The sequence below is a fragment of the Rhinoderma darwinii genome, chromosome 7 (genome assembly GCF_050947455.1).
Source record: "Rhinoderma darwinii isolate aRhiDar2 chromosome 7, aRhiDar2.hap1, whole genome shotgun sequence".
NCBI lineage: Eukaryota > Metazoa > Chordata > Amphibia > Anura > Rhinodermatidae > Rhinoderma > Rhinoderma darwinii.
Window position 1 is genome coordinate 91,042,492 of NC_134693.1, and position 27,374 is coordinate 91,069,865.

The 27,374-nt window shown below is 42.9% G+C and overlaps 1 protein-coding gene across 1 annotated transcript in view; it reads right to left on the minus strand.

The window, feature by feature from the left end:
* Window positions 1-645: 645 nt before the first annotated feature.
* ANKRD54 (ankyrin repeat domain 54) overlaps window positions 646-27,374 on the minus strand; it is a 39,084-nt gene continuing 12,355 nt past the window's right edge. Inside the window, exons 3-8 of the mRNA XM_075833663.1 lie at window positions 10,487-10,585; window positions 5,804-5,875; window positions 5,667-5,714; window positions 5,438-5,562; window positions 4,343-4,450; window positions 646-1,989 (exon numbers count right to left, since the gene is read on the minus strand). Of these exons, the coding sequence (XP_075689778.1) occupies window positions 1,915-1,989; window positions 4,343-4,450; window positions 5,438-5,562; window positions 5,667-5,714; window positions 5,804-5,875; window positions 10,487-10,585 (527 nt within the window). The 3' untranslated portion in view covers window positions 646-1,914. The remainder of the gene's footprint in view (window positions 1,990-4,342; window positions 4,451-5,437; window positions 5,563-5,666; window positions 5,715-5,803; window positions 5,876-10,486; window positions 10,586-27,374) is intronic.

The window sequence follows — 27,374 nt, forward strand, 5'->3', positions numbered from 1 at the left end:
TTGCGCATCTCGGATGTGAAAAACTGCCGTTTTTCACATCTGAGGTGCATCCGTGCTCTGTGCTGCGGGACGCGATATCACGTATCCCCCATAGACTAGAGTCTATGATGGGATGCGTGAAAAAAATAGGACCTGTCCTATTTGCTCACGGACCCTTCACACGGTCCGTTGAAACAACGGCCGTGTGAAAAGCCACATTGAATTATATAAGTCCATGTGATTGCCGTTGTTTCAACAGCCGTCACACGGACGTTTAAATCGTTCATGTGAATAAGGACTTAAGGTATTACATTACACAGCCAGACGTGGGCTGTGTAAGCGAGTGCCGATCAGCGAGACAGCTCGTTGATCAGCACTTGTTTGTTCCTTTCACAAGGAGCTATGTATTGGGACGAGCGATCGTTACTACGATCGCTGGTCCCCATACATTTCTATCATGTCGTCGGCACATCTCCCTGTTTACAAAGGGAGATGTGCTGCCAACAACGATAATAGTTTTGCCATTTAAAACGAAGCAACCAGCCGATGAATGAGCGCTTGCTCGTTCATCGGCTGATCGTTGCCCTGTTTACGGATCGTTGCCCTGTGAACGCTCGTTTGCCAGTGAAAAAGGGCCTTAAGGCCCTTTCACACTTGCATTATGGGATTTCTGTGAGGGAATCCAGTATTTTCCACAGCAATCAATAGTGTTGTTAGGATCAGTTTGACAACAGATTGGGCATAGCTGTCATGACTCCATTATAAATGGAAGCCACGACACCAGTGTGTACAGAGCCTGAAAGACATTTGTTTTCAATGTCAGCTGCCTAGTTATAGGAGAAAATGTGTGGCTTTAATTATAAGGGGGGGATATGGTCACAAGTCAAATAAATGAACACATTAAGAACACAGCTGAAAAGTGTAGAGATCAATAGAAATATACTTATAGGGAACATAGAACTAAGGCCTTCTACACATCTGCGTTTAGCATTCCGTTGTTCTGCTCTGTCAGAAGAGCAGAACGAAAATGCCGGGAGAGAACGTTCCATTGAACAACAGAGACAACCAGCGCCTGACAAAACACATTGACTTTAATGGGTACCGTCAGTTTTCCATGGTTTTACAGGAAACAATAGTGCAGCTGCACTATTGTTTCTGCATTTTCAGCGGAGGCCTATAACGTAGCCTCCAACGCAGATGTGGATTAGGCTTAATCTCACACAACACAATTATAAACAACAAAAAAAGATGAACAAATGCAAGACTATCAAAATATTTAGCACCATAAGGCTGGGTTCACACGACCTATTTTCAGACGTAAACGAGGCGTATTATGCCTCGTTTTACGTCTGAAAATAGGGCTGCAATACGTTGGCAAATATCTGCCCATTCATTTGAATGGGTTTGCCGACGTACTGTGCCGACGACCTGTCATTTACGCGTCGTCGTTTGACAGCTGTCAAAAGACGACACGTAAAAATACAGCCTCGTCAAAAGAAGTGCAGGACACTTCTTTGGACGTTTTTGGAGCTGTTTTCTCATAGACTCCAATGAAAACAGCTCCAAAAACGGACGTAAAAAACGGCGCGAAAAACGTGAGTTGCTCAAAAAACGTCTGAAAATACAGAGCTGTTTTCAAGGGAAAACAGCCCCTGATTTTCAGACGTTTTTGGTCACTACGTGTGCACATACCCTAAGTAAGGAATGAAAGATGCTAATTTAGACAAAGTAATTTTACCAAATAGGTAAAAACCTGTTGGTGGTTAGTGAGGGGCAAACTATGCATTTACATACATATTTGTAAGCAAGGTAGCCAGCAAAGTGCAGGATGGTAACACTCTTCTGGAAGTAAACAGGTTACATCAGAGAAAGACTGGAACATTCAAAGCTCCTGATGCAGTAGGACACGGTTACGATGAACTACTCCATGTCGGGCTACCTGTTATCCATGTTCTGCATCTGGAGACTGAGTGACGTGAAGCTAGCCAGTAACTCCGTCACCTCATCCACCTGAAGAAAAAAAAACAAAAACAAACCACACATTTCCTTTAGAATGGAGTCTCATCATATAAAAGTTAACAGTGAAAAAGAGTTCTATGCATATAGAAGTGTGGCTATAATGCCTTAACCTATTACTGGATATTGTATTCAGAAATTCTGATTATCTTGCAGCCCTTGAGGTCTTAAAGTGCAAAAAAATGCAGATAACCAGTCCCAATACCATATTTTATTATGTTAGAATTTAACATTTTTCAGGATGTACTAAACTCTCTGGAGTTGAGTAATGTATACTTTATTTACTATGACGGTCTGCTAATCAAAAAAACATTTTTTTTTAAAAAAAGGGTCATCTCATGAAGACCATTAGATTTCTAAAGATAGCTGCATCAGCCATCTATTGATAACAGCTCATTTTCGTTCAGCCCTTTAGACGAATGGCTAACCATGTAGTATTACATGGGCAGGCCAGCTGCGCCAGAACAGGAGTCACTCTTACTTAGTGGCTTTCTGCTCTGACTAATAAAGGGGGTTCAGAGTGGGTGACCCCCTCTATCACGTCCACATGCTCTAGTAGTGCATATGGACAGGTATTTGGTCGTTGGTTATTAAAATCGTTGTCTCATCAAGACAAATCCATTAAGGCCCTTTTACACGTGCCAATGACCGTGCAAACAAGCGTTCATGTGCAAAAAGGGCAACGATCAGCCGATGAACGAGCAAACGATCGTATCGTTTAGGTAGCAGAAAATATTATCGTTGTTGGCAGCACATCTCCCTGTGCAGGGAGATGTGCTGCTGACATGATGGTAATGCATGGGGACGAGGGATCGTAGTAACAATCGCTCGTCCCCATACATAGCTGCTTGTGAATGGATCAAACGACTAAAATTGTCAGTTGTAAAAGGGCCCTTACGGTTATTGCCAGATTAGGGATAAATCCATGCATACAAAAGCAAAACTAAAAAGTCACATGTTAAATACATATACTAAGGTTTTGTTTTCACACTTTTTTCTAGAATTCTATTGATAGAAAACGATCAGTTATGTGGAAAAAAGGTGTAAAAAAAAAATAAAAAAAAATGGCAAGGGTATTTTTTACAATTTAAGGCTTCTTTCACATCTGCGTCAGGGCTCCGATCCATCTGAGCTTTCCATCAGGGGAACCCATGAACGGAACCCTGACAAACCAAAGGCTTCCGTTTGCAACACCATTGACTTCAACGGTGACGGATCCGGTGCAAATGGCTTTAGTTTGTCACCGTTGTGTAAGGGTTCTGTCATTTTGACAGAATCAACACCGTAGTAGACTGTGCTATTGATTCTGTCAAAACAACAGAACCCTTGCACAATGAGAGACAGACGGGAGCCATTTTCACCGGATCGGTCACCATTGAAATCGATGTTTATGTAAATGGAAACCTGTGGTTTCTGTTTGTTTCAGTCAGGGTTCCATTCATGGGTTTCCCTGACTGAAAGCTCAGCCGGAACCCCTAAACGGAGCCCTGACACAGGTGTCAACAAAGCCTAAGGGCCTGTTCACATCACCGTTCGTTTTCCGTTCCGGGGTTCCGTCGGAGGTTTCCGTCAGGTGAACCCCACAACGGAAAGTGAAACCACAGCTTCCGTTTCAGTCACCATTGAGATCAATGGTGACAGAAACATCCCTAATGGTTTCCGTTCGTCACCATTCCGGCAGGTTTCCGGTTTTCCGACGGAATCAATAGCACGGTCGACTCTGCTATTGATTCTGTTGGAAAACCGGAAACCTGACGGAATGGTGACGAACGGAAACCATTAACGATGTTTCCGTCACCATTGACTGAAACGGAAGCTGTGGTTTCACTTTCACTTTCCGTTGCAGGGTTCACCCGACGGAAACCTCCGACAGAACCCCGGAGCGGAAAGAGAACGGTGATGTGAACAGGCCCTAATAAGTACAGCATTTTGTAAATAAAGAATGCCATGGAAAAAAAATATTTATATATAAAAAAATAAAATAAAAATTCAATGTAATTTTTAGAAATGTCATTTATGACAATCTGTTGCTGTGGTAAATTCCTGCAATGGCTCATGTAAACGTGACCTAAAATTATTTTAAACATACGACGTTTTAAACATACCTTTCTCAGTGTCAGATGCCCCCAGCGGGGCAATCACAAGTGCCATTCTCTATTGAGTGACTGCTCTAGTGGCCAATCAGGAGACTGCTAGAGCCATCATTCAGAGCAAAGGGGAGGCAATTTGCATGAGCGAGAAAAAAAAAGGTATGTATAAAATGCCCTCCCCTATATCGCTCTGTCGGCAGCTTTAAGGCCTCAAAACTACTGACCGATTCCATTTAAAGGCAACATGAAATCATAACCTGCTCCTTGGTGCTCGTCCTCTGTAGCCTGGAACAAATCTGATCCAGCTGTTCTGTCTGCTTCTGCTGACCCAGCTTTTCCAAGTATTCCCGTAACATCTGGATAATCTACAGGTGGCAAGAACAAAAGTTGATATAATAAAACATAAAAAACAAACAATCATTGTTGTAAAATCTACTAAATGTAAATTTATCATCTGAACGTCCACCTTTATACATGTAATTTTAGGTCCAAAATTATGTGAGAATTTATCAATATATCTTTATAGCGGTCGGAGCTTGGTTTTCCTAGAGTTAAAGCAAATCTGTCACTTCTCTGAGAAGCATTATGAAGGTAGTGACGGGCACATTTAGCTGTTAAAACCCATTGACAGATTTCTCCCCTTATGCATAGTAATATGGAGAAAGAGGTCAAACAGCACCCGCAGCTCACGTATAGACCAGACTCCCAGCTCACTGCAACTATTAAAGTAAAATTGAATTAAACTATATGGCCTAGCTCACAAGGAGTTTTTTGCAGGTGGAAAAAAAATCTGCCTCAAAATTCCCATTTCTTTCTGCCTCCCATAGATTCCAATAGGAGGTCAGAGGCGAAGAAAGGACATGCAGTTTGTTTTTTTCCCCACGAGCGGCTACATGCCACCCAGAATGAAAAACACCTCTGCCCCACATTGAAATCAATGAGGTGCGATTTCGGATGTTTTTTTGCGCCGATCCCAATGTGGTTTCCGCGCCAAATTCAGCACAAAAAAAACTCTGTGTGAACTGGGCCTTATGGTCTGAGCGTTCATTATTTTCAACTTACAATGGTCGGCCCGGACCTAAATAATAATAATACTTTAACGTGAAGGACTACTGATATCTGGCTGCCTACAGTCCGCACAAGGGGAAGTTTGGAGCTTACTGCATGTGGTTTTATTATGGAGTTCAATGTACTCCTAAGTTCTTCCTATAAAGGGCAGCTTTGGTACTGACTGCAAGTTTCTTTGCTGCATCAGGAGCTGAACCCATGTTTTCACTGCCAGTCATGTCTTTATAAACCCATATATGATAGACTGCATGGGTAACTGCAAATTTCAGTCCACAAGAGCTCACCTGTTTCACTTCTAGTCGCAGGGATTCCAGAGTCTGCGATTTTCCATCTTGTAATATGTTCAGCTTGGACTTTGCTAAATGAAGTGGGGTATGGCCAGCGCGGTCTAAAGCATCTACTCTGGCACCTTACAATAAAAATAAGAAACAGCCATTTTTAAAAGTAAAAAGATATGATTTACTTTCTTTAGTAGAAAAAAAATTACGTCCTAGTAATCAATAGGCTTCTTACCACCTCGTAAAAGGATTGTAATGACTGGAACATGACTGGTGCAAGCAGCTAGGGGGGGGAAAAAAAAAAAAAAAAAAGTACAATACAATAATGCTCTTCAATGTAGGGAAAATTTAAGATTTTTATAAAACACCTACCCAAGTGTAATGGTGTGTTCCCTAGCCCATCTTTCTGATTTGGATCAGCACCATGGTCCAGGAGCAAACGCACTAAAAGAATTTGAAGAGACAAAACAGACTCCAGCTTTTTTTAGTGTAAAAAATAAATAAATTATACATATATAAAATACATTTCTGTTGTCTGTTCCTTATGCACGGCCAAACGACTGTACCAATCTGCACCAAATTCGGCACATAAGAAAATCAGATTTTAGACAGGGTTTCAGCTCTCCAGGACCTACTGTTAGACATATTCACAAAAGCAAATACGGCACCACTGGCTTCCACATTAAGGATCTTCCCCCATATCACCACCCGTATTAGCCAATATAAGCTCGCATGTCCTTTATTCTTGGCCACACACACACACACACACCAGTTTTAGACCAGGTTTCCATAACAACCAACCCATTTTTCTTTACTCAACGTAAAAGAACTGCACCTATACTGGATTTGAGCAGTCTCATAAATTTAAACCCTTTCATACCAGTCATGCCTCCAAAAAGGAACCCTGAACTTGGATTTTATTGGATATGTTGGCTTCATATCAGTAGGAAATTATTTTTTCAACCACACACACACACACACACACACACACACACACACACACACACACACACACACACACACACGCACGTGAATGTCTGTCTGTCCTCTATAGGCATCCAAACACCTGAACCATTTGACCCCAAATTTGGTACATCGGGTGTTCAGGAAGGTTTTCGTACATGCCCCAACCTGCTGTTCTTTGTGATCAGCCATTATCACGATCCAATACTATAGAAGTGAATACAGGCTTTTATAGTAAAGGTGGTTTTATCTGGCAGTAGCAGGTAGTGCACTTTACAAGACAATCCTAGATGGGAAGGTACAGGGGAGCAGTTACCCATAGCAACCAGATTACTGATGGCCAGGAGGAAAGCTGCATTACCAGCTGCAGAGACTCCTCTTGCCCAACTACAAGCAGATCAAATATGTCATAATGCTGCTTGAGCTGTTGAAACTCCTCAGCAAACTCTGGCTCTCTCAGCAACAGATCAGACCCGTGGCTCTCAGAAGCGCAGAGACTCCTGCCCGAACCCAGGCCAGAAAGCAAGCGGATGGAGCACATCATGATGTTCAGCGTGCTAATGAGTGGGCTTTCATGCAGGATGCGGTTTTTAATTATGATCCAACCCTAGTCTATGGCCAACTGGTAATAAAACTGTCAATGTTGTTAATCAACAGGCTCTGTCACAATCTCATGACTCCATTTCCTATCAGTTTAGCCGTTAGGTATTTATGAAGTTAAAATTGAAGTAAACAGCGTGTAACTGCCGGGGTATATAGGGCTACTAGCGATTTTCACGTAAACCAAGAAAATACAAGGACATGGATTGACCTCCTGGGCACCCACGAAACAAATCTAATGAACACACAAACACATACCTGGGCAGCGCCAGGTACTTTTTCTAATAAAAATACACACACACACACACACATATATATATATATATATATATATATACACACACACATACACATCTGTAAACCTATAAGATGTAGGGCACAATTAACACAAATATCTTGAAAAATATATAAATTTTATTAAATATTACTACATTAAAAAATGAGTCATACTGAGCAAAAAACACAAAAGACGTCTGACACATACAGAGAACATACAAGAAAAAATGGTAATGACATTGTCACGGATATCGATATATATCTATCCCTAGGTAATGTTAGCCTAATGAGGTAGTAATTGAAGCCACTATATATTTAAGCATCAAAATTTACCAAGTGGAGAAAATGTGTGTATACAGCTAAAGAGAGGCTTGAATGTCAGACATATGTACCCAGTGCACAGATATGGCAACAAACTGCAGGCTTAAGGCTGAGGTCTGGTGTAAAGAACACAGCGTGCCTGCAATGATAATAAAGGCAAATGGAATAAACAGATACCCAGGAAGAGAAAGTGTGTAACGTACCCATTTGTAGTCCTCTGCATGGAGAGAACGTCAGTCCCAACGCGCGTTTCGGCGAAACGCGCGCCGGGACTGACGTTCTCTCCATGTAGAGGACTACAAATGGGTACGTTACACACTTTCTCTTCCTGGGTATCTGTTTATTCCATTTGCCTTTATTATCATTGCAGGCACGCTGTGTTCTTTACACCAGACCTCAGCCTTAAAGAGGCTCTGTCACCAGATTTTGCAACCCCTATCTGCTATTGCAGTAGATCGGCGCTGCAATGTAGATTACAGTAACGTTTTTATTTTTAAAAAACGAGCATTTTTGGCCAAGTTATGACCATTTTTGTATTTATGCAAATGAGGCTTGCAAAAGTACAACTGGGCGTGTTGAAAAGTAAAAGTACAACTGGGCGTGTATTATGTGCGTACATCGGGGCGTGTTTACTACTTTTACTAGCTGGGCTTTCTGACGAGAAGTATCATCCACTTCTCTTCAGAACGCCCAGCTTCTGGCAGTGCAGACACACAGCGTGTTCGAGAGATCACGCTGTGACGTCACTTCCCCAGGTCCTGCATCGTGTCAGATGAGCGAGGACACATTGGCACCAGAGGCTACAGATGATTCTGCAGCAGCATCGGCGTTTGCAGGTAAATCGATGTAGCTACTTACCTGCAAACGCTGATGCTGCTGCAGAATCAACTGTAGCCTCTGGTGCCGATGTGGCCGACACGATGCAGGACCTGTGAGTGACGTCACAGATCTGCACTGCCAGAAGCTGGGCGTTCTGAAGAGAAGTGGATGATACTTCTCATCAGAACGCCCAGCTAGTAAAAGTAGTAAACACGCCCCGATGTACGCACATAATACACGCCCAGTTGTACTTTTACTTTTCAACACGCCCAGTTGTACTTTTGCAAGCCTCATTTGCATAAAATAAAAAAATGGCCATAACTTGGCCAAAAATGCTCGTTTTTAAAAATAAAAACGTTACTGTAATCTACATTGCAGCGCCTATCTGCTGCAATAGCAGATAGGGGTTGCAAAATCTGGTGACAGAGCCTCTTTAAGCCTGCAGTTTGTTGCCATATCTGTGCACTGGGTACATATGTCTGACATTCAAGCCTCTCTTTAGCTGTATACACACATTTTCTCAACTTGGTAAATTTTGATGCTTAAATATATAGAGGCTTCAATTACTACCTCATTAGGCTAACATTACCTAGGGATAGATATATATCGATATCCGTGACACGGTCATTACCATTTTTTCTTGTATGTTCTCTGTATGTGTCAGACGTCTTTTGTGTTTTTTGCTCAGTATGACTCATTTTTTAATGTTGTAATATTTAATAAAATGTATATATTTTTCAAGATATTTGTGTTAATTGTGCCCTACATCTTATAGGTTTACATTAGTTGTTTAGGGCAACGCACCAAGGGTTACTTGGCTTTACTGAGGTCTAGCCTTCATGTATAGGCATTAGTATAGCATATATTTATTTATTTATTTATATGTATACCAATCAGACCTCTCTCCTGCATGTACCAATAGGTTTATATGACACACACACATATATATATACATATACACACACATACACACACACACACACACACACACACACACGCTTTAAAACATATACTATGGAATTGAATATAGAAATTTAAACACACTTCAATAAAAAATAGGTACTCGACGGTGGATATTTTATGCAGAAATCTATGTACCTGGCAAGAAGTTTTTTCATTTCAGCATTTAGCATCACTTAAAGAGGCTCTGTCACCAGATTTTGCAACCCCTATCTGCTATTGCAGCAGATAGACGCTGCAATGTAGATTACAGTAACGTTTTTATTTTTAAAAATTGAGCATTTTTGGCCAAGTTATGACCATTTTTGTAGTTATGCAAATGAGGCTTGCAAAAGTCCAAGTGGGCGTGTATTATGTGCGTACATCGGGGCGTTTTTAATACTTTTACTAGCTGGGCGTTCTGATGAGAAGTATCATCCACTTCTCTTCAGAACGCCCAGATTCTGGCAGTGCAGACACAGCTGTGTTCTCGAGAGATCACGCTGTGTCGTCACTCACAGGTCCTGCATCGTGTCAGACGAGCGAGGACACCGGCACCAGAGGCTACAGTTGATTCTGCAGCAGCATCAGCGTTTGCAGGTAAGTAGCTACATCGACTTACCTGCTAACGCCGATGCTGCTGCAGAATCAACTGAAGCCTCTGGTGCCGGTGTCCTTGCTCGTCTGACACGATGCAGGACCTGTGAGTGACGACACAGCGTGATCTCTCGAGAACACGGCTGTGTCTGCACTGCCAGAAGCTGGGCGTTCTGAAGAGAAGTGGATGATACTTCTCATCAGAACGCCCAGCTAGTAAAAGTATTAAAAACGCCCCGATGTACGCACATAATACACGCCCACTTGGACTTTTGCAAGCCTCATTTGCATATCTACAAAAATGGTCATAACTTGGCCAAAAATGCTCGTTTTTTAAAAATAAAAACGTTACTGTAATCTACATTGCAGCGCCTATCTGCTGCAATAGCAGATAGGGGTTGCAAAATCTGGTGACAGAGCCTCTTTAACAGCAATTCTACTTAAGAAGTTTGAAAAAAGATGTCATCTCTATAAATAAGGCTTACAAACACACAGTCACTGAGGTAAGTATGTGGTTTTCGATTCCTCCGTATCTCTTACCAATTTGTTCATTTCCATTACAGGATGCAAAGTGCAATGCTGTACGCCCCTTGTCATCAGCTGCACAAGGATCTGCTCCTTCATCTAGAAGGCGCTGGACTGAAAAAAATTATCATAGTTTAATATATATTCACACGAACACAAAAATAATAATGAAACTTGAGACCATAACTCTCTATGGAAAAACTAGTAATTTGTTCCAAAACCTACAAAATGTCAACCAAAAAGATAAATAAAAAAAAAAAGATTAAATAGTTAATCCAGCTAAAGCGTGTCCTAACATATCATACTGAAATCTGTAAACCACTTTCTATGATTAGGAGAGGAGCTTCTTCAAAGCTCTGTACAGTACACAGTGGAGAAATAAAGAGGGGCCATCCTGATCGGGTATCTAAAGAAGCAACCTCTGGAGCACAGGTAAAAAGCAATACCGTACTGTACTGTAGAGAGCCGTCTCAGTAATACAACGCCACACAGTCTGGACATGTATGTGGAGTGTGGTTTAAAACGGTGGTTTAGAAAGACAATTGTATGTGTACAATAATGTAACCCGAGTCCATTGTAACTTGAGGGCCTACTGTACATCTATTTTACATGCAGCTGTGCTCAGCTCTGTAGAATGCCACTGGGAGGGAGGAATTTTATTTTAAAAAACGGTGTTAAAGGCTATGGACACCTTCGCACCGGTTTTTGTTTTGTATTGTTCATGTGCTTACTAAATGCAAAATTAAGCAACTTTCTAAATAGTCATTAAAAATGTCCTACCGTGGGACGTGGCCTGCTGGCGGAATGAGCAGACGTGAAGTCTAAGAGCTCCTGCGCGTAGCTCGCTATATCAGCTATCAGGACCTTAATAATCCTGTGACCGAACTATCTCCCTCCAGGTCTCCGGAGCAGTCCTGCAGTCTGGCACAGACGGTGCCGATGGGTCCCCCGAAAGAGTCTTTAGCGGCAGAGAAACTGAAAGATTTCGCCAAAGACAGGCCACGGCCTCTCAAACACTGCGACGCAGACCACCACGCCGTCAGAGTGCTTCTAGAAGCCAGCCTGAGGAGATGGAACAGGGGCCTGAACTCCTACTACAGCAGGTTTATGAACAATTGTTGCAGGCTATTAATTTGTCTACCACCTCGCTGACTGGGAAGATAGAGGAGGTGAGATTGGAACTCTGATTGCTCCGCCATGACGTTCAGAAGCTCAGGGATAGGGTGAAGGCGACGGAACATCGTATTTCTACTATTGAGGACAACATTATCGACATCCATGACCATTTGTCCGCGGTGGAGGAAAATGTGGAGCTGTGGCAGCAGAAATGCGACGATTTGGAAAAATAGATTGCGCAGAAATAACACTCAAATTATAGGGATGCCAGAGCGGGTAGAGGGATCGATGCCAGGAAACTTTGCCAGCTTACCACTGAGGTCCCTGCTACCAAGTCTCTTAAATTGGAAAGATTGGGATATGATCTTGCAACTGGCTCGGAAACCGCAAGATATCCAGTATGAGAACTCCCACGTTTCGATATTCTCTGAATTGCAGAAAAAGCAGGCAACATATATTGCAGTGAAAAAGAGAATGCGGGATTTAAACATTCCTTATTCTATAGTTTATCCAGCCCACCTCCATACATCTGACGGTGGAAAAACGGTCTTCTTTGGGGGACCCAAAGGAAGCTGAAGGATGCCTGACTGAGACCAGCTCGCACCAGTTGACTTTCGAATCCCATATCCACTTCTGCTGATCAAGAACGTGTCCCATAAGTACCGATGACTATGCTATTTCTCTTTGACCTGGGAGGGGGGGGGGGGGTATGGGTAAATCACTTTTCCTCTTGTATTCAGCCTGAGAAATTTATGATGGTGGTAGCATTCTATCGCTGCGTTTCCTCCTGTAGTTTGGTTGACGGTCATAGATTAGCGGGGTAGCTTTTGTCGTAATATACTTTCTGTGCAGTTTACAATTTCCACCTTGTTTATCTTGTATGCAGATACCCCATAAACATATGTCATGGTTCACAAATTAAAATAATACTTCTAACGATTATTGCAGTTCCTAACTGCGGGAGGAGACCCCTCCCAAGGTTGCCCTTACAGGGCTCAGTTATGTTGTATAGCTTAATAATTATATAGCACACTGCGGATGTTCTAAATTCTCACTTGTACCATATACGCGGTGTGTAGTAAATATGGAGATAGCCTTGCTGGTTACTGTATGTGTAATCATACCATGTCTGAACTGAAAGTGATGTCATGGAACATCAGAGGCCTTCGTAAATTCCGTAAGAGAATAGCGGCGTTTGCATGCATTAAGAAATTTGGCCCACACATACTAGGTCTCCAAGAGGCGCATTTGACTGCAGGCTCGGTCAATAGATTACAGAAACCGTGGGTTCAATGGGCTAGGCATTCTTGGCACTTGTCCTACTCTCGTGGAGTCTCATTGTTAATTCATCACGCAGTGCATTGGGATGCAGCTAGGTCACTGGTGGACCCAGAGGGTAGATATATTTTGTGCATGCTTACATAAAATTAGATCTCTCTTGTGATCCTAGGTCTGTATGTTCCACCCGCTGCTAACCTAGGGACGCTGCAACTTGCTGCCAATTTCGGCTACAATTATCCGGAGGCTAAAAGTATATACGTATGGGGGATTTTAATATGCTCTTGGACCCAGCTCGATAAATTTGCACCCCCGGGTAATGCTCCAGTGCAATGGGCTCCCTCCAACTTGCAGAGGTTGGTGGAAAAGATGGGATGGCTGGACTTGTGGAGTGTAAGACACCCTCACTCTTTGGAATTCTCATGTTTTACTCCTTCTAGAGGATCTAGTATATCTTTGGCTTTTCCTCAGTATGCCTTATGCTGTCTGACATGGATTATGCCTCACCTAATGTTTCGGATCATGCACCTCTACAGGCAGCAATTCCATTATATGATAGAGGAGCCAGTAAAATGAACTGGAGAATTCATACCTTCTGGATATCTTTGATTGGTCAGAATGATTGCATCCCTGATCAGTTGACCCAATTTCTGGATATTAATCAGGATGAGACTAACAGCTCACTTAAGTGGGATTCTTTTAAAGCATATCTGAGTAGGGTGTCTGAAATCAACAACTTCATTCATCAAAAAATAAGATCTGTTGAGGAGGTGGCCGCATCATGTAAATCCTTGGAAACATCCTTTACTACTAAACCCTCCCAGGAGAATAGTCAAAAGTGGATGCGGGCGGGTAGATTATATTTATTACACCATAAAGAGAAAAGTGATAGGAAATTTTTTCCCTTAAACAAAATGCTTTTGAATTGGGAAATCAGTCCAGTAGGCTATTGGCACATCTAGTACATAGTAACTAGTCCTCACCAGCTATTCTTAAAATCTTAGAGGATGGTCAAGAGCTTAGTAGTGCAGAACAGAGTGTGGACAGACTCCACAGATTCTACGCTGACCTGTATGCCTCTAAAAGCAGATATTCAGATGGGGAATGGTTTGAGTAACTGCATGGAATCACTTTCCCGCGGTTATCCTTGGAACCTAGGGATCAACTTGGCAGTGATATTACATTGCATGAATTGAGTTAAGGGGGGCTACAAGGGACATGGCTAACGGGAAATGGCCTGGACCAGACGGCATTCATCAGGAAGCGTACGCTAAATTTTTTGAGATAATTGGCCCTGAACTGCTTAAAATGTACCAAACAGCTTTTGAATTGGGCAACTTACCAGTGTCCTTATACAAAGCCACTATTATAATTCTGCTGAAACCCGACTTAACCCCGAAGTGTGGGTCTTCTAGACCGATTTCTTTACTTAATATGGATTATAAATTGCTGGCCAGAATTTTCGCAAAACTGCTTAATGCGGTTACCACCACATTGATACATGAGGATCAGTCGGCTTTCATGCCAGTGAAATCTACTTCTGAAAACATCCGCAGAGTTCAGGTGGTTGGACTTTGGGGATGGATCTGGAAGAGGAATGGGCGTTGGCTTCACTCGATGCGACTAAAGCATTTCAATTCCATGGAATGGTGTTATTTGTATGCAGTGCTGGTTTCGGTTTGGCTTGGGATCTAGATTCTCCAAGTGTGTTTCCATTTTATATAGTAGTCCCAAAAGATAGGGCTGGGCGATTTTGCCCAAATATAGAATCTAGATTTTTTTTTTAACACTATGGACAATTTTGGATTTGAATCTCGATTTTTAGATTTTTGTTACATAAACTGAAAAAACAAAAAAACTAAGCCAGGGTATATATGATACTTTGCCAGTATACAATGTACAGTATATATGGCGTGGTGCATATATGAGCAGCAAGAGGAGAACAGTGAGACCTGAGGTAAAATACACATAAGGCCCCATTCACATCACTTTTCCCCTAAGGTTAGCGTGTATGCCTGGAAAGAGCGAGACATACATGCTTAATGTGTCCTTATGTTACAATTAGCCTGGCGTAAATTATAATAAATTTGTTGTGCAGCGGAGGTCACGTGTTTTCCCCAGAGGTCACACCCCTTTCTACAAAAGTGTCATGGGTGGTGCAAAAAGGGAAAGTCGCATATTTGGACAGCAAATTGTGACTTTTGGGCCCTTTTGAGACTTTTCTGGTGTAGAAAGGTTGTCCCCAAAGTGTGCATGCGATTTATGCCTGCTCTTTGGACATCACTTCTGTGGCAAGCCTCTTCTGGTATGTGCACACACAAAATATAAAACGTCTAAAAAAAATTTTTATTTCAAATCGCGTTCTTAACGACGTTTTTGGAGCGGTTTTTCTAGAGTCTATGAAAAACGGCTCAAGAAGGGATATTAACTTTTTCGCGGCCGTTTTTCTACTCGGCCGTTTTGAAAAACAGCTGCGTAAAACCTGCCCCGTTGGAACAGAACGCCGTTTTTTCCATTGAAAATCAATGCGCAGATGTTTGGAGGCGTTCTGCTTTTGATTTTTCAGCTTTTTTTCGGGACCTTTACGGCCCAAAAAAAAAACGTCTGAAAACACTACGTGTGTGTGCATACTGTTAGGCCTAATTCACATGACCGTGTTCGATCCGTGATATACGGTCCGCATGTCAGCAGTATTTCCCAGACTGAACACCATGCAGGGAGGAACGCTACTAGAATCATAGTTATGTATGATGCCAGGAGTCCCTGCCTCACTGCAGGAAATCTCCCGTACTGTAATCATGTTTTCAGCATGGGACAGTAGTTCCGCAGCAAGGCTCCCAGTGTCATACATAACTATGATGCTAGAAACCCGGCTCCCTGCACAGTGTTTGGTCCGGGAAACCTATATCGCAGCCCGAGCACGCTCGTGTGAATTAGGGCCTTCCCACGAGCGTGACAGATACACGCATAAAACACGTGCGTAAATTTGTCCATGTGCGTTACATAGTTTGTACGGTTGAAAAAAGACACGTCCATCAAGTTCAACCAAGGGATGGGAAAGGGGAAGTAAAAAAATTCTACACATACATAATTTCCTAACACACAAAAATATACGTTCCTAAGCCTTTTTTAAAGCCTCCTACTGTCCCTGCTGTGACCAGCTCCTGCGGTAGACTATTCCATAAATTCACAGTTCACACAGTAAAGAAGGCTTGTCGCCTCTGCAGGTTGAACCTTTTTTCCAGACGGAGGGAGTGCCCCCTTGTTTTTTGAGGGGGTTTTACATGGAACAGGATTTCGCCATATTTTTTGTATGTGCCATTAATATGTTTATAGAAGTTAATTATGTCCCCACTTAGATTCTCCATGCCCCTTATTAGCTTCGTTGCCCTTCTTTGTATTTTTTCTAACTCCAGGGCATCCTGTCTATGAACTGGAGCCCAGAACTGAACTGCATATTCTAGACGAGACCTCACTACTGTTTTGTAAAGTGGTAATATTACATCCCTGTCCAGTCAGTCCATGCCTCTTAATACACGACAATATCGTGCTGGCCCTTGAAGCAGCTGATTTACATTAAATAACAGCATGCAGTTTGTGATTTACAAGTACACCCAGATCCTTCTCAACAAGTGACTCCCCCACTGTAGCTCCCCCTAGGACATATGATGCATGCAGGTTGTTCATACCCAGGTGCGTAACTTTACATTTATCCACATTAAACTTAATTTGCCAAGTGGACGCCCAAACACTCAGTTTGTTTAAATCCGCTTGCAATTCACGAACATCTTCTATAGACTGAACTATATTACATAGCTTGGTGTCATCTGCAAAAATAGAAATAGTTATATTAATCTCATCCTCTATATCCTTAATAAATAAGTTGAATAATAGTGGTCCCAGCACTGAACCCTGTGGTACACCACTTATAACCGGGGACCATTCAGAGTAGGAATCATTTACCACAACTCTGGATAAAGTCCTTGAGCCAATTTTCAATCCAATTACAAACTGTACTTTCTAAACCTTTAGGCCTTAATTTACCCATTAGACGTCTATGAGGGACAGTCAAATGCCTTTGCAAAGTCCAAAAACACTATATCCACAGCGGCCCCTCTGTCTAGGCTTCTGCTCACCTCTTCATAAAAACAAAATCAGGTTGGTTTGACAGCTTCTGTCCTTTGTAAAACCGAGCTGGCTGTCACTTATAAGACTATTTATTGTCACATAATTCTGTATATAGTCCCTCAATAATTTTCCCCACAATAGATGTTAAGCTTACTGGTCTATAATTACCCGGGGAAGACCTAGAGCCCTTTTTGAAAATTGGCACCACATTTGCCTTGCGCCAGTCCCTTGGCACTATACCAGTCACTAGAGAATCCCTAAATATTATGAAGAGGGGGACAGAAATAACTTAACTAAGCTCCTCAAGAACTCTAGGGTGTAACCCATCTGGTCTCGGGGCCTTGTGTGTTTTATTTAATTTGGCTTGCACCATATCTACATTCATCCAATTCAGTATATCAACTGATATATTAACAGCACTGGCACCAGCTACATCAGCTGCTCTTTCTTCTGCTGTATATACAGAGCTGAAGAACCCATTTAGTAACACTGCCTTCACTTGATCCCCTGTGACCAACTCCCCATTACCACTATCTAGGGGTTCTACATGTTCAGATTTTGGCTTTTTTGCATTTATATACTTGAATAATTTTTGGGGATTTGTTTTACTATCCTTGGCCACCTGCCTTTCATTTTGTATTTTTGCAGATTTTATTACCTTTTTACAGATTTTATTAACCCCTTAAGGACGCAGCCTAGTTTGGGCCTTAAAGAGGCTCTGTCACCAGATTTTGCAACCCCTATCTGCTACATCGACTTACCTGCAAACGCCGATGCTGCTGCAGAATCAACTGTAGCCTCTGGTGCCGATGTGTCCTCGCTCGTCCGACACGATGCAGGACCTGTGAGTGACGACACAGCGTGATCTCTCGAGAACACGGCTGTGTCTGCACTGCCAGAAGCTGGGCGTTCTGAAGAGAAGTGGATGATACTTCTCGTCAGAACGCCCAGCTAGTAAAAGAAGTAAACACGCCCCGATGTACGCACATAATACACGCCCACTTGGACTTTTGCAAGCCTTATTTGCATAAATACAAAAATGGTCATAACTTGGCCAAAAATGCTCGTTTTTTAAAAATAAAAACGTTACTGTAATCTACATTGCAGCGCCTATCTGCTGCAATAGCAGATAGGGGTTGCAAAATCTGGTGACAGAGCCTCTTTAAGGCTCAGAGCCCATTTTTGAAATCTGACATATTTCACTTTATGTGGTAATAACGTCGGAATGCATAAACCTATCCAAGAGATTCTGAGATGGTTTTCTCGTGACACTTTTGGCTTCATGTTCGTGGTAAAATTTGGTCGATATATTCACTGTTTATTGGTGAAAAATTGCAAAATTTAGAAAAAAAAAAATAGAATTTTTCAGAATTTAAATGCATCTGCTTGTAAAACAGATGGTTATACCACCCAAAATAGTTACTAGTTCACATTTTCCATATGTCTACTTTAGATCGGCATCGTTTTTTGAACATTATATTATTTTTCTTGGACGTTACAAGGCTTAGAACATAAACAGCAATTTCTCTTTTTTTTAAGAAAATTTCAAAAGCCTTTTTTTTTTAAGGTACCTGTTCAGTTCTGAAGTGGCTTTGAGGGGCCTATGTATTAGAAACCCCAATATAACACCCCATTTTAAAAACTAGACCCCTCAAAATATTCAAAACAGCATTTAGAAAGTTTTTTAACCCTTCAGGCATTTCACAGGAATTAAAGCAAAGTGGAGGTGAAATTTGCAAATTTCATTTTTCTTGCTGAATTTCAATTTTTTTTTATTCAATTTTTTTTGTGTAACACGGAAGGATTTACCACAGAAACACTACTAAATATGTATTGTCCAGATTCTGCTGTTTTTAGAAATGTCCCACGTGTGACTCTGGTGCGCTCGTGGACTAAAACACAAGCCCCAGAAGCAAAGATGCACCTAGTGCATTTTGAGGCCTCTTTTTTATTAGAATATATTTTAGGCAGCATGCCAGGTTTGAAGAGGTGTTGAGGTGCCAAAACAGTAGGAATCTCCCAATAGTGACCCCATTTTGGAAACTAGACCCCTCAAGGAATTCATTTATGGTGGTTGTTATTTTGACCACACAGGTTTTTCACAGCACCTATTTGAATTGTGAAATTAAAAAAAATGTCATTTTTTCCAATAAGATGTAATTTGTGATCAAAATTTCCTATTTTCACAGGGAACAAAATACCCGATTTTGTTGCCCAATTTGTCCTGAGTGCGGCAATACCACATTTGTGGTGACGAACTGCCGTTTGGGCCCATCGGAGGGCTCAGAAAGAAAGGAGCGCTATTTGTTCTTTGGAGTCCAAATTTTGCTGCATTGGCCTTCGGGTGCCATGTTGCATTTGCAGAGCCTCAGAGGTATCAAAGCAATGGAAACCCACCAGAAGTGACCGTATTTTGGAAACTACACCCCTCAAGGAATTCATTTATGGGTGTTGTGACCATTTTGACCCCACAGTTTTTTCAGAGAACTTGTTTGAATTGGGCTGGGAATTAAAACAAAAAATTTTTTTTCCAATAATATGTCGTTTTGGCTGAAAATTTCTTATTTTCACAAGAAATAAAATACCCCATTCTGTTGCCCAATTTGTCCTGAGTGCGGCAATACCCCATTTGTGGTGATAAACTGCCGTTTGGGCCCATGGAAGGGCTCAGAATCAAAGGACCACCATTTGGCCTACTGGGGATTTTTTGGTGCGAAGTCATGTATGCAGAAGCCCCTGAGGTACCAGTACAGTTGAAACCCCCAAGAAGTGACCCCGTTTTAAAAACTACACCCTTGAGGCATTCATCTAGAGGTGGTGAGCATTTTGACCGGAGACATACACCCCATAAACTGTAATGTGGGTTCTCATGGGTACGTCAATACCCTACATGTTGCTGTAATCAGCTGCCTAGGCACGCAGCAGGGCTCAGTGGGGAAAGACGAGGGGGGATAAGCTGTGCGGAGTGCATCAGGGTAAGTAAAACTGGGGTAGATTAAAAATCAAGGGATGTATGATACATTTTGAAGCACTCTCTCATACGGAGCATTAGTTTTTCGGGACACGTGTCACATTGATATATTGTGTCCTTCCTTATTCCCCTCTTATAGCAGACTTTGTACCTCTTTTGACTATTTCCTTTATTGCCAGTTTGGGGAACTTCTCCTGGAAAGTGTTGCCCTGGTATGATGCGTGTGGCCCAGCTTCCAGAAGTACTGGGTGCCCCCCCTTCTTGGTCCCTAAAAATTAGTTTCTTGATAACCACCTCTTGAAATTCCAGGAAATTTCCCATCTGGCCTGTACATCGATGTAGCATGTACACATTGTACAATGCCATCTGTATGATGTGCCCGGCCAGCTTCTTATACCACACTGCATGGCGCTGTAGGGCTTCAGCACTTGATCTGACAAGTCCACCCCTCCCATGTACCTATTGTGGTCCAGGATGCAGTCTGGTTTGGGTGTCTCTGTACTGGTACCTCGTACTGGTACATGGGTACTGGTGTGACATCTCTCTTGTACTTGACACACAATATGTTGCTGCTGGATTGTGCCCTGCTCTCACCCCTTCTGAGTGTTTGCCCCAGCAGAGTCTTAGGGAGGCCTCTCAGATTTCTTCTAGCAGTGCCGTATGCCGCAGGACTGGAAGTGAGGCAGTTGAAGAGTGGGACACTGGTATAAAAATTATCCAGGTCGAGGTGGTAACCCTGGTCCAGCAGTGGGTACACCAAATCCCGCACAATTTTTGCCAGGGAGGGGGGGGGGGCATTCTGGGGGCTGAGCACTGGTGTCCTTCCCTTCATACATCCTAAATTTGTAGGTATACCCTGATGCACTCTCGCACAGCTTATACATCTTCACACCATACCTTGCCCTCTTACCCGGCAGGTACTGGCGGAATTGCAACCTCCCTATAAAATGTACCAAGGACTCATCAATAGAAATACACTTCTCAGGGGTGAATGCTTGGGAAAACCGGGCACTAAAACGGTCTAATAGGGGTCTCCATTTATACAAATGGTCAAAACTGGGGTCATCTCAGGGTGGGCACGGCTCATTATCAGTATAATGTAAGAAGCAAAGTATTGCCTAATTTATTTATTTTTTTAGGTTCCAGTTCAGTTCTGAAGTTGCTTTGAGGGGCCCATATATTAGAAACCCCTATGAAACACCCCATTTTAGAAACTAGACCCCTCAAAGTATTCACAACAGCATTTAGAAAGTTTATGAACTCTTTAGGTGTTTCACGGGAATTTAGAGCAAAAAAGTAGAGGTGAAATTTACATTTTTTTTGTTGTCAGAAAATCCTTTTTATACCATTTTTTTTTATAACACAAAAGGTTTTACCAGAGAAACGCAACTTAATATTTATTGCCCAGATTCTGCAGTTTTGAGAAATATCCCACGTGGCCCTAGTGCGGTCATGGACTGGAGCACCGGCCTCCGAAGCAAAGGAGCACCTAGTGGATTTTGAGCCCTCCTTTTTATTAGGCACCATGTCCGGTTTGAAGAGGTCTTGTGGTGCCAAAACAGTGGAAACCCCCCAAAAGTGACCCCATTTTGGAAACTAGACACCTTGAAGAATTCATTGTAGTTTTTATGTGGTGCATGCGACTTTTTGATCAGTTTTTATTCTATTTTTAAGTGGCGCTGTGACAAAAAAACAGCAATTCTACTATTGTTTTTTTATTCTATTTTTTTTTACAGCGTTCGCCGTGCACTATAAATGACATATTCACTTTATTCTGCGTGGCGATACGATTACGGCGATACCAAATTTTTATAGTTTATGTCTTATGGCGTTTGCACAATAAAAAACGTTTTGTAAAAAATCTTTAACTTTTTGTATTACCATATTCTAAGAGACAGAACTTTTTTATTTTTCCATCAATAAAGTCGTGCGAGGACTTATTTTGTGCGTAACGAACTGTAGTTTCAATCATTACCATTTTTAGGTACATGCGACTTTTTGATCTCTTTTTATTCCATTTTTTGGGAGGTGAAGTGACCAAACAATTGTGATTATTATTTTCTTTTACGGTGTTCACCGTGCGGGATAAATAACTAAATAATTTTGTAGTTCAGGCCGTTACGGACGCGGCAATACCAATTATGTATAGTTTATTTATATATTTTTATTAATAATAAAGGACTGATAAGGGAAAAGGGGAGATTTTTACTTTTATTACTTTTAAATCTTTTCTTTTCTTATTTTCACACATCTTTTTTTAACTTTTTTACTTTGTCCCACTAGGGGACTTGAGGGCAGGAGGCCCTGATCGCTATTCTAATACACTGCACTACATGCGTAGTGCAGTGTATTAGAACTGTCAGCTACTCACTGACAGCAAGCATAGTGGGTCCTGACTGTCAGGACCCACTAGGCTTCCGTCGATGGCATAGCCGGACGCCATTGTTTGGTGTCCGGTTGCCATAGTCACCATCGCCGGCCGCTATCGTGTAGCAGGCCGGCGATGGCAGCTTAACCCCTAAAAAGCCGCGTTCTCTATTGAACACGGCTTTTCAGGGGTTAATCAGCGGGGACACAGCGATCGGTCCCCGCTGTAGGAGCTGTGACAGCTGCTGTACGAGACAGCAGCTGTCACAGCTCCTGTATGTGTCGGGAGGACGGCCAAAACGGCCGTTACTCCCGAGACGTACTATTAGGTCATGGAGCACGAACGATACAACTACCATGACCTAATAGTACGTTCAGGAGCGGGAAGGGGTTAAGCTCTTTATATTTTACAAAGGCTACAGCTGTACCCTCGGATTTGTATTTTTCAAATGCCCTTTTTTTTGTCACGTATTGCCCTTTTGAAGCTATGTGGGGTTTAATTTTAGTAGTTTATACTTGTTACCTATAGGAATAAATTTTGCACTATAAAATCACCCAAAATAGAGATTTGAAAATCTCCCAATTATCATTTGTACCATTATTTGACATTAGTTCTTCCCAGTCTATATACTGAATTGCAGCCCTCATCCTGGGGAAATTTACCTTCTTAAAATTAAGTGTTTTTGCCCTCCCAGCCTGTGTTTGTTTTTTACAGTATATGTAAAATATAACTATATTATGATCACTGTTACCGAGGTTCTCACGAACATGGACATTCCCAACAAGCTCTGCATTATTAGAAATGACCAGATCCAACAGAGCTTCACCTCTAGTTGGGTCTTCCACAAACTGGCCCATAAAAGTTTCATGCAAAAGGTTGAGGAAATGTCTCCCCTTTGCAGTTGAAGCCAAACCATGACACCAATTAATATCCCGGTAATTAAAATCTCCAATTATCACTACAGTACCCGCCTGTGCAGACCGCTCCATCTGTTTATATAGCTGACATTCCATCTCCTCAGTTATATTTGGGGGGGGGGGGGGTGGGTCTATAGATTACACCAAAAGTAATTTCTTCAGTGTTTACCTCCCCTTGTAATTCCACCCATAAGGTTTCAACCTCCTCCTTCTAATGTCTCATTCACACTCGCCTTCATATCACTTCTCACATACAGACATGCACCACCATCTTTCCTATTCACCCCGTCTTTCCGAAACAGTCTAAAACTCTGTAGATTTACAGCCCAATCATGTGAAGAGTCCAGCCATGTTTCAGCAACACCAACTATATCTATATTTTCTTCTAGTACCAAGGCCTCCAGCTCCCCCATTTTGCTTGCAAAACTTCTGCCATTTGTGAACACACACTTTAACTTGCCTTTAAATGTTTCACTTTCAGTATCAGAAATGTGATTATTTGGGCATTTTTATTTTAACTGCTGTTTTGTAACGAAAGGATCTCCTTATCTTGTTGAAAAGTCCTCTCTCCACAGTCTTTCTCCCCCTACCAATATAGTCTGACCCCTCTCTAACCTAACTACCCCTTTATTTTCTACATTGGCCTCCCTCCTCAGCCCTAGTTTAAATACTCCGCCACCCCAGCTAGAATTCTCTCCCCCAGCACAGCAGACCCCCTTCCATTTAGGTGCAAATCATCTGCAGAATACAGTTTGTACCCAAATGAAAAGTCATCCCAATGCTCTAGGAACCCAAAGCCTTCTCCTCTACACCAAGGCTTAAGCCATGCATTTAACTCCCTGAGCTCCCGCTGTCTTTCCTGTGATGCACATGGCACAGGCAGTATTCCTGAGAATACTACCTTGGAGGTCCTTCCCTTCAGCTTGTAGCCTAGTTCTTTAAAAGTATTCTTAAATCTCCTCCACCTACCATTTATTCTGTGGTTGGTACTCACATGGCCCACGACAGCTGGATCACCAGCCCCTCGCATTTGTCCGCCCGTTCCACCACATGCGTTGCATTATTGCATCAGTGTGCTTTGCGAGTGGCATGTGTTTTTCACTCACTAGCAAAGCACTTTGTTTCAATGGAATGGTTTTCACGCGCTCATTGACTTCAACGGACCCTCGCTGCGTGAAAACTCACGCATGTGTGAATAGCCCCAACTAAATGGGTCTGTGTGCTGAGAGTGATTACCACGCACAGCACACGGACGAGTTTTACACTCCTCTAAACAAGCCCTTAGATTTAAGGCTGCTCTTTGGACATAACTTTTGTGGCAAGTCTTAGATTTATTACCAGCAGTAGAACTAGTAAACCCCGCTGCATTGTATATTACCAACATAGGCTCCTCCACGGACACTGCTCTCTGCTTTATCATAACTGAAGAGAACGAAAACCACTTCATTTACCGATTCAGTTCCTGCTGTATTTCAAGGCTTTAGAAGATATAGGGTGGCTATAGCCTCTAAAACCTTAAAATGCAGCAGGAACGTAATGGATTAAGAAGCTGCCTGGGAGCATGGGACTACGTATAAAATACAAAACAAAAAAAAAAACAATCTTTGGACTCACAGTATTTGGCCCCATGCACATGAACGTAAAAAATCTCTGGAATTGCGGAACGTAATACAGTCCGCAATTACGGACCCATTCAGTTCTATTGGCCGCAGACACCTTTCCGTATCACAATGGATAGGTGTCCATGCTGTAGAACGGACGGGAATTATGGAGCACGTCCTATTTTTCGTATTTAATGGGCCCATACTTTTTTGAGCTAGGTAGGGGAACTAGACAGGGGTGTCCGTTATCCCCCCTTCTGTTCGCTTTGGCCATTGAACCCCTTACTCATCGGAATCTCCAAGATTCCCGTGTTTAGAGGAGTGACAGTTGGACATAGGGAGAGTAAAATTGGCCTGCATGCGGATGACCTGGTTCTTTTTATGTCTGCAGTGGACACTACACTTCCTAGGGCCATAGATATTGTAAATCAATTTGGATCCTTCCCAGGTCTTCTGATCAACTGGACCAAATCTGATTTGATTTCTCTGTTGGAGGTGGAATGGACAGATATTTATTATAATCTCCCAGTTGTTACAAATTCTCCTGACGGCTGACTAAATTTCTCTCGCTCTCGATTATCTGTGTTAGAGATAGCAACAAGGGGAGGAGGTTGTACAAACCAGATCAAAGTGTGGAGGTGGGGGGGGGGGGCTTCCACGTGTTCAGTGGGGGCAGATCACACGGGCTGTTATTATCAGAGTGAGCATAGATAGGGAGGAGAGCAGAGGGGGAAAAAAATAAAAAATATATAATCACACAGACTACGTATAGATATATGAGATCTAGTGAAGGCAGCAGCATCCTAGACATACAGAATTCCCATCCAGCAGGTGGTACTGGGAGGGCAGATCACACAGGTTCCGTATCAGAGTGTAGATAGGGAATATTGTAGAGAGAAAGCTGTGCTGATACAGAGGGAGAAAAGCTTCCAAGTGTCCGAAAGGGCAGATAACGCAGGCTGTGTAGAAGTAAATGGGAGGGAAGTGGGAAAGATCACACAGGCTAGCACATAAAAAAAATTCCTCTCTATCTTCGCTACAGTTCAGCTTGTGGGAGCTGCACTCGTTGAACACTTTGAAGCTTTCCTCTCGTGCCACACTTTGATCTGCCATGTACAGCTTCCTATTACTGTCTGCTGCTATCTCTAAGGGTATGTTCACACGCTTACTAAAAAACGTCTGAAAACACGGAGCGGTTTTCAGTAATTCTTTTCACCCAAACTCGCGTTTTTCTATAGAGCCAATGAAAAACTGCTCCAAAAACGGCTCAAGTAGCGACCTGAAGTTCTTTTTCGCATGGAGTTTTTTTTACGTGGCCGTTTTTGAAAACGGCCGTGTAAAAAAACTCCGTCGGAACAGAACGCTGTTTTTCCCATTGAAATCAATGGGCAGGTGTTTGCAGGCGTCTGTATTTGATTTTTCGGCCCAAAAAATGTGCCCTCTGCCGCAGTGCCCTCTGTGGATAATGCAACACACCCCTAGATAATGCCGCAGTGCCCTTCGCGCATGCTGCCGCAGTGCCCTTCGCGCATGCTGCCGCAGTGCCCTTCGCGCATGCTGCCGCAGTGCCCTTCGCGCATGCTGCCGCAGTGCCCTTCGCGCATGCTGCCGCAGTGCCCTTCGCGCATGCTGCCGCAGTGCCCTTCGCGCATGCTGCCGCAGTGCCCTTCGCGCATGCTGCAACATGGCGCTCCACAGATGCTACCACAGTGATGTCAGGTGCAACCCCAGAGCTTGAGTCCCAGGCAGATCGCTAGTAGGCTCTTCCGTGGACTCCAGCTGTGCTCCTGACATCACTGGGACTCCTGCTCTGGGGAAGCCCCTGACATCATTGTGGGTGTATGGACAGCGATGTCAGAGGCTTCCCCAGAGTCCTGGAGCAGAGCCTATACTAGCGCTCTGCCCGGGACTCCGCTCTGGGGAAGACCCTGACACACTGTCCACATATGGGCAGCGATGTCAGGGAATTCCACAGAGTCCCGGAGCAGAGCCTGTACTAGCGCTTTGCCCGGGACTCCGCTCTGGGGAAGACCCTGACACACTGTCCACATATGGGCAGCGATGTCAGGGAATTCCACAGAGTCCCGGAGCAGAGCCTGTACTAGCGCTCTGCCAGGGACTCCGGCTCTGGGGAAGCCCCAGACATCGCTGTTCATATGTGGACAGCGATGTCAGGGAATTCCAGAGTCTCGGAGCAGAGCCGATACTAGCGGCTCTGTGTCCCGCGGGCCGCAGATGACAGCCCCAGGGGCCGCATGCGGCCCGCGTGCTTGAGACCCCTGCTCTAAGGGTATGTTCACACCCTTACTAAAAAAAGTCTGACAAAACGGAGCTGTTTAAGGGAAAACAGCTCCTGATTTTCAGCCGTTTAAAGCAAACTCACGTTTTTCGCTGCGTTTTTTGGAGTCAATGAAAACCGGTTCCAAAAATGGCTTAAGAAGTGACACAAACTTTTCCGCGGGCATTTTTTAACGCGGCCGTTTTTCAAGTTATAACAAGTCCAGAGTCAATGCAGCCGTCTACC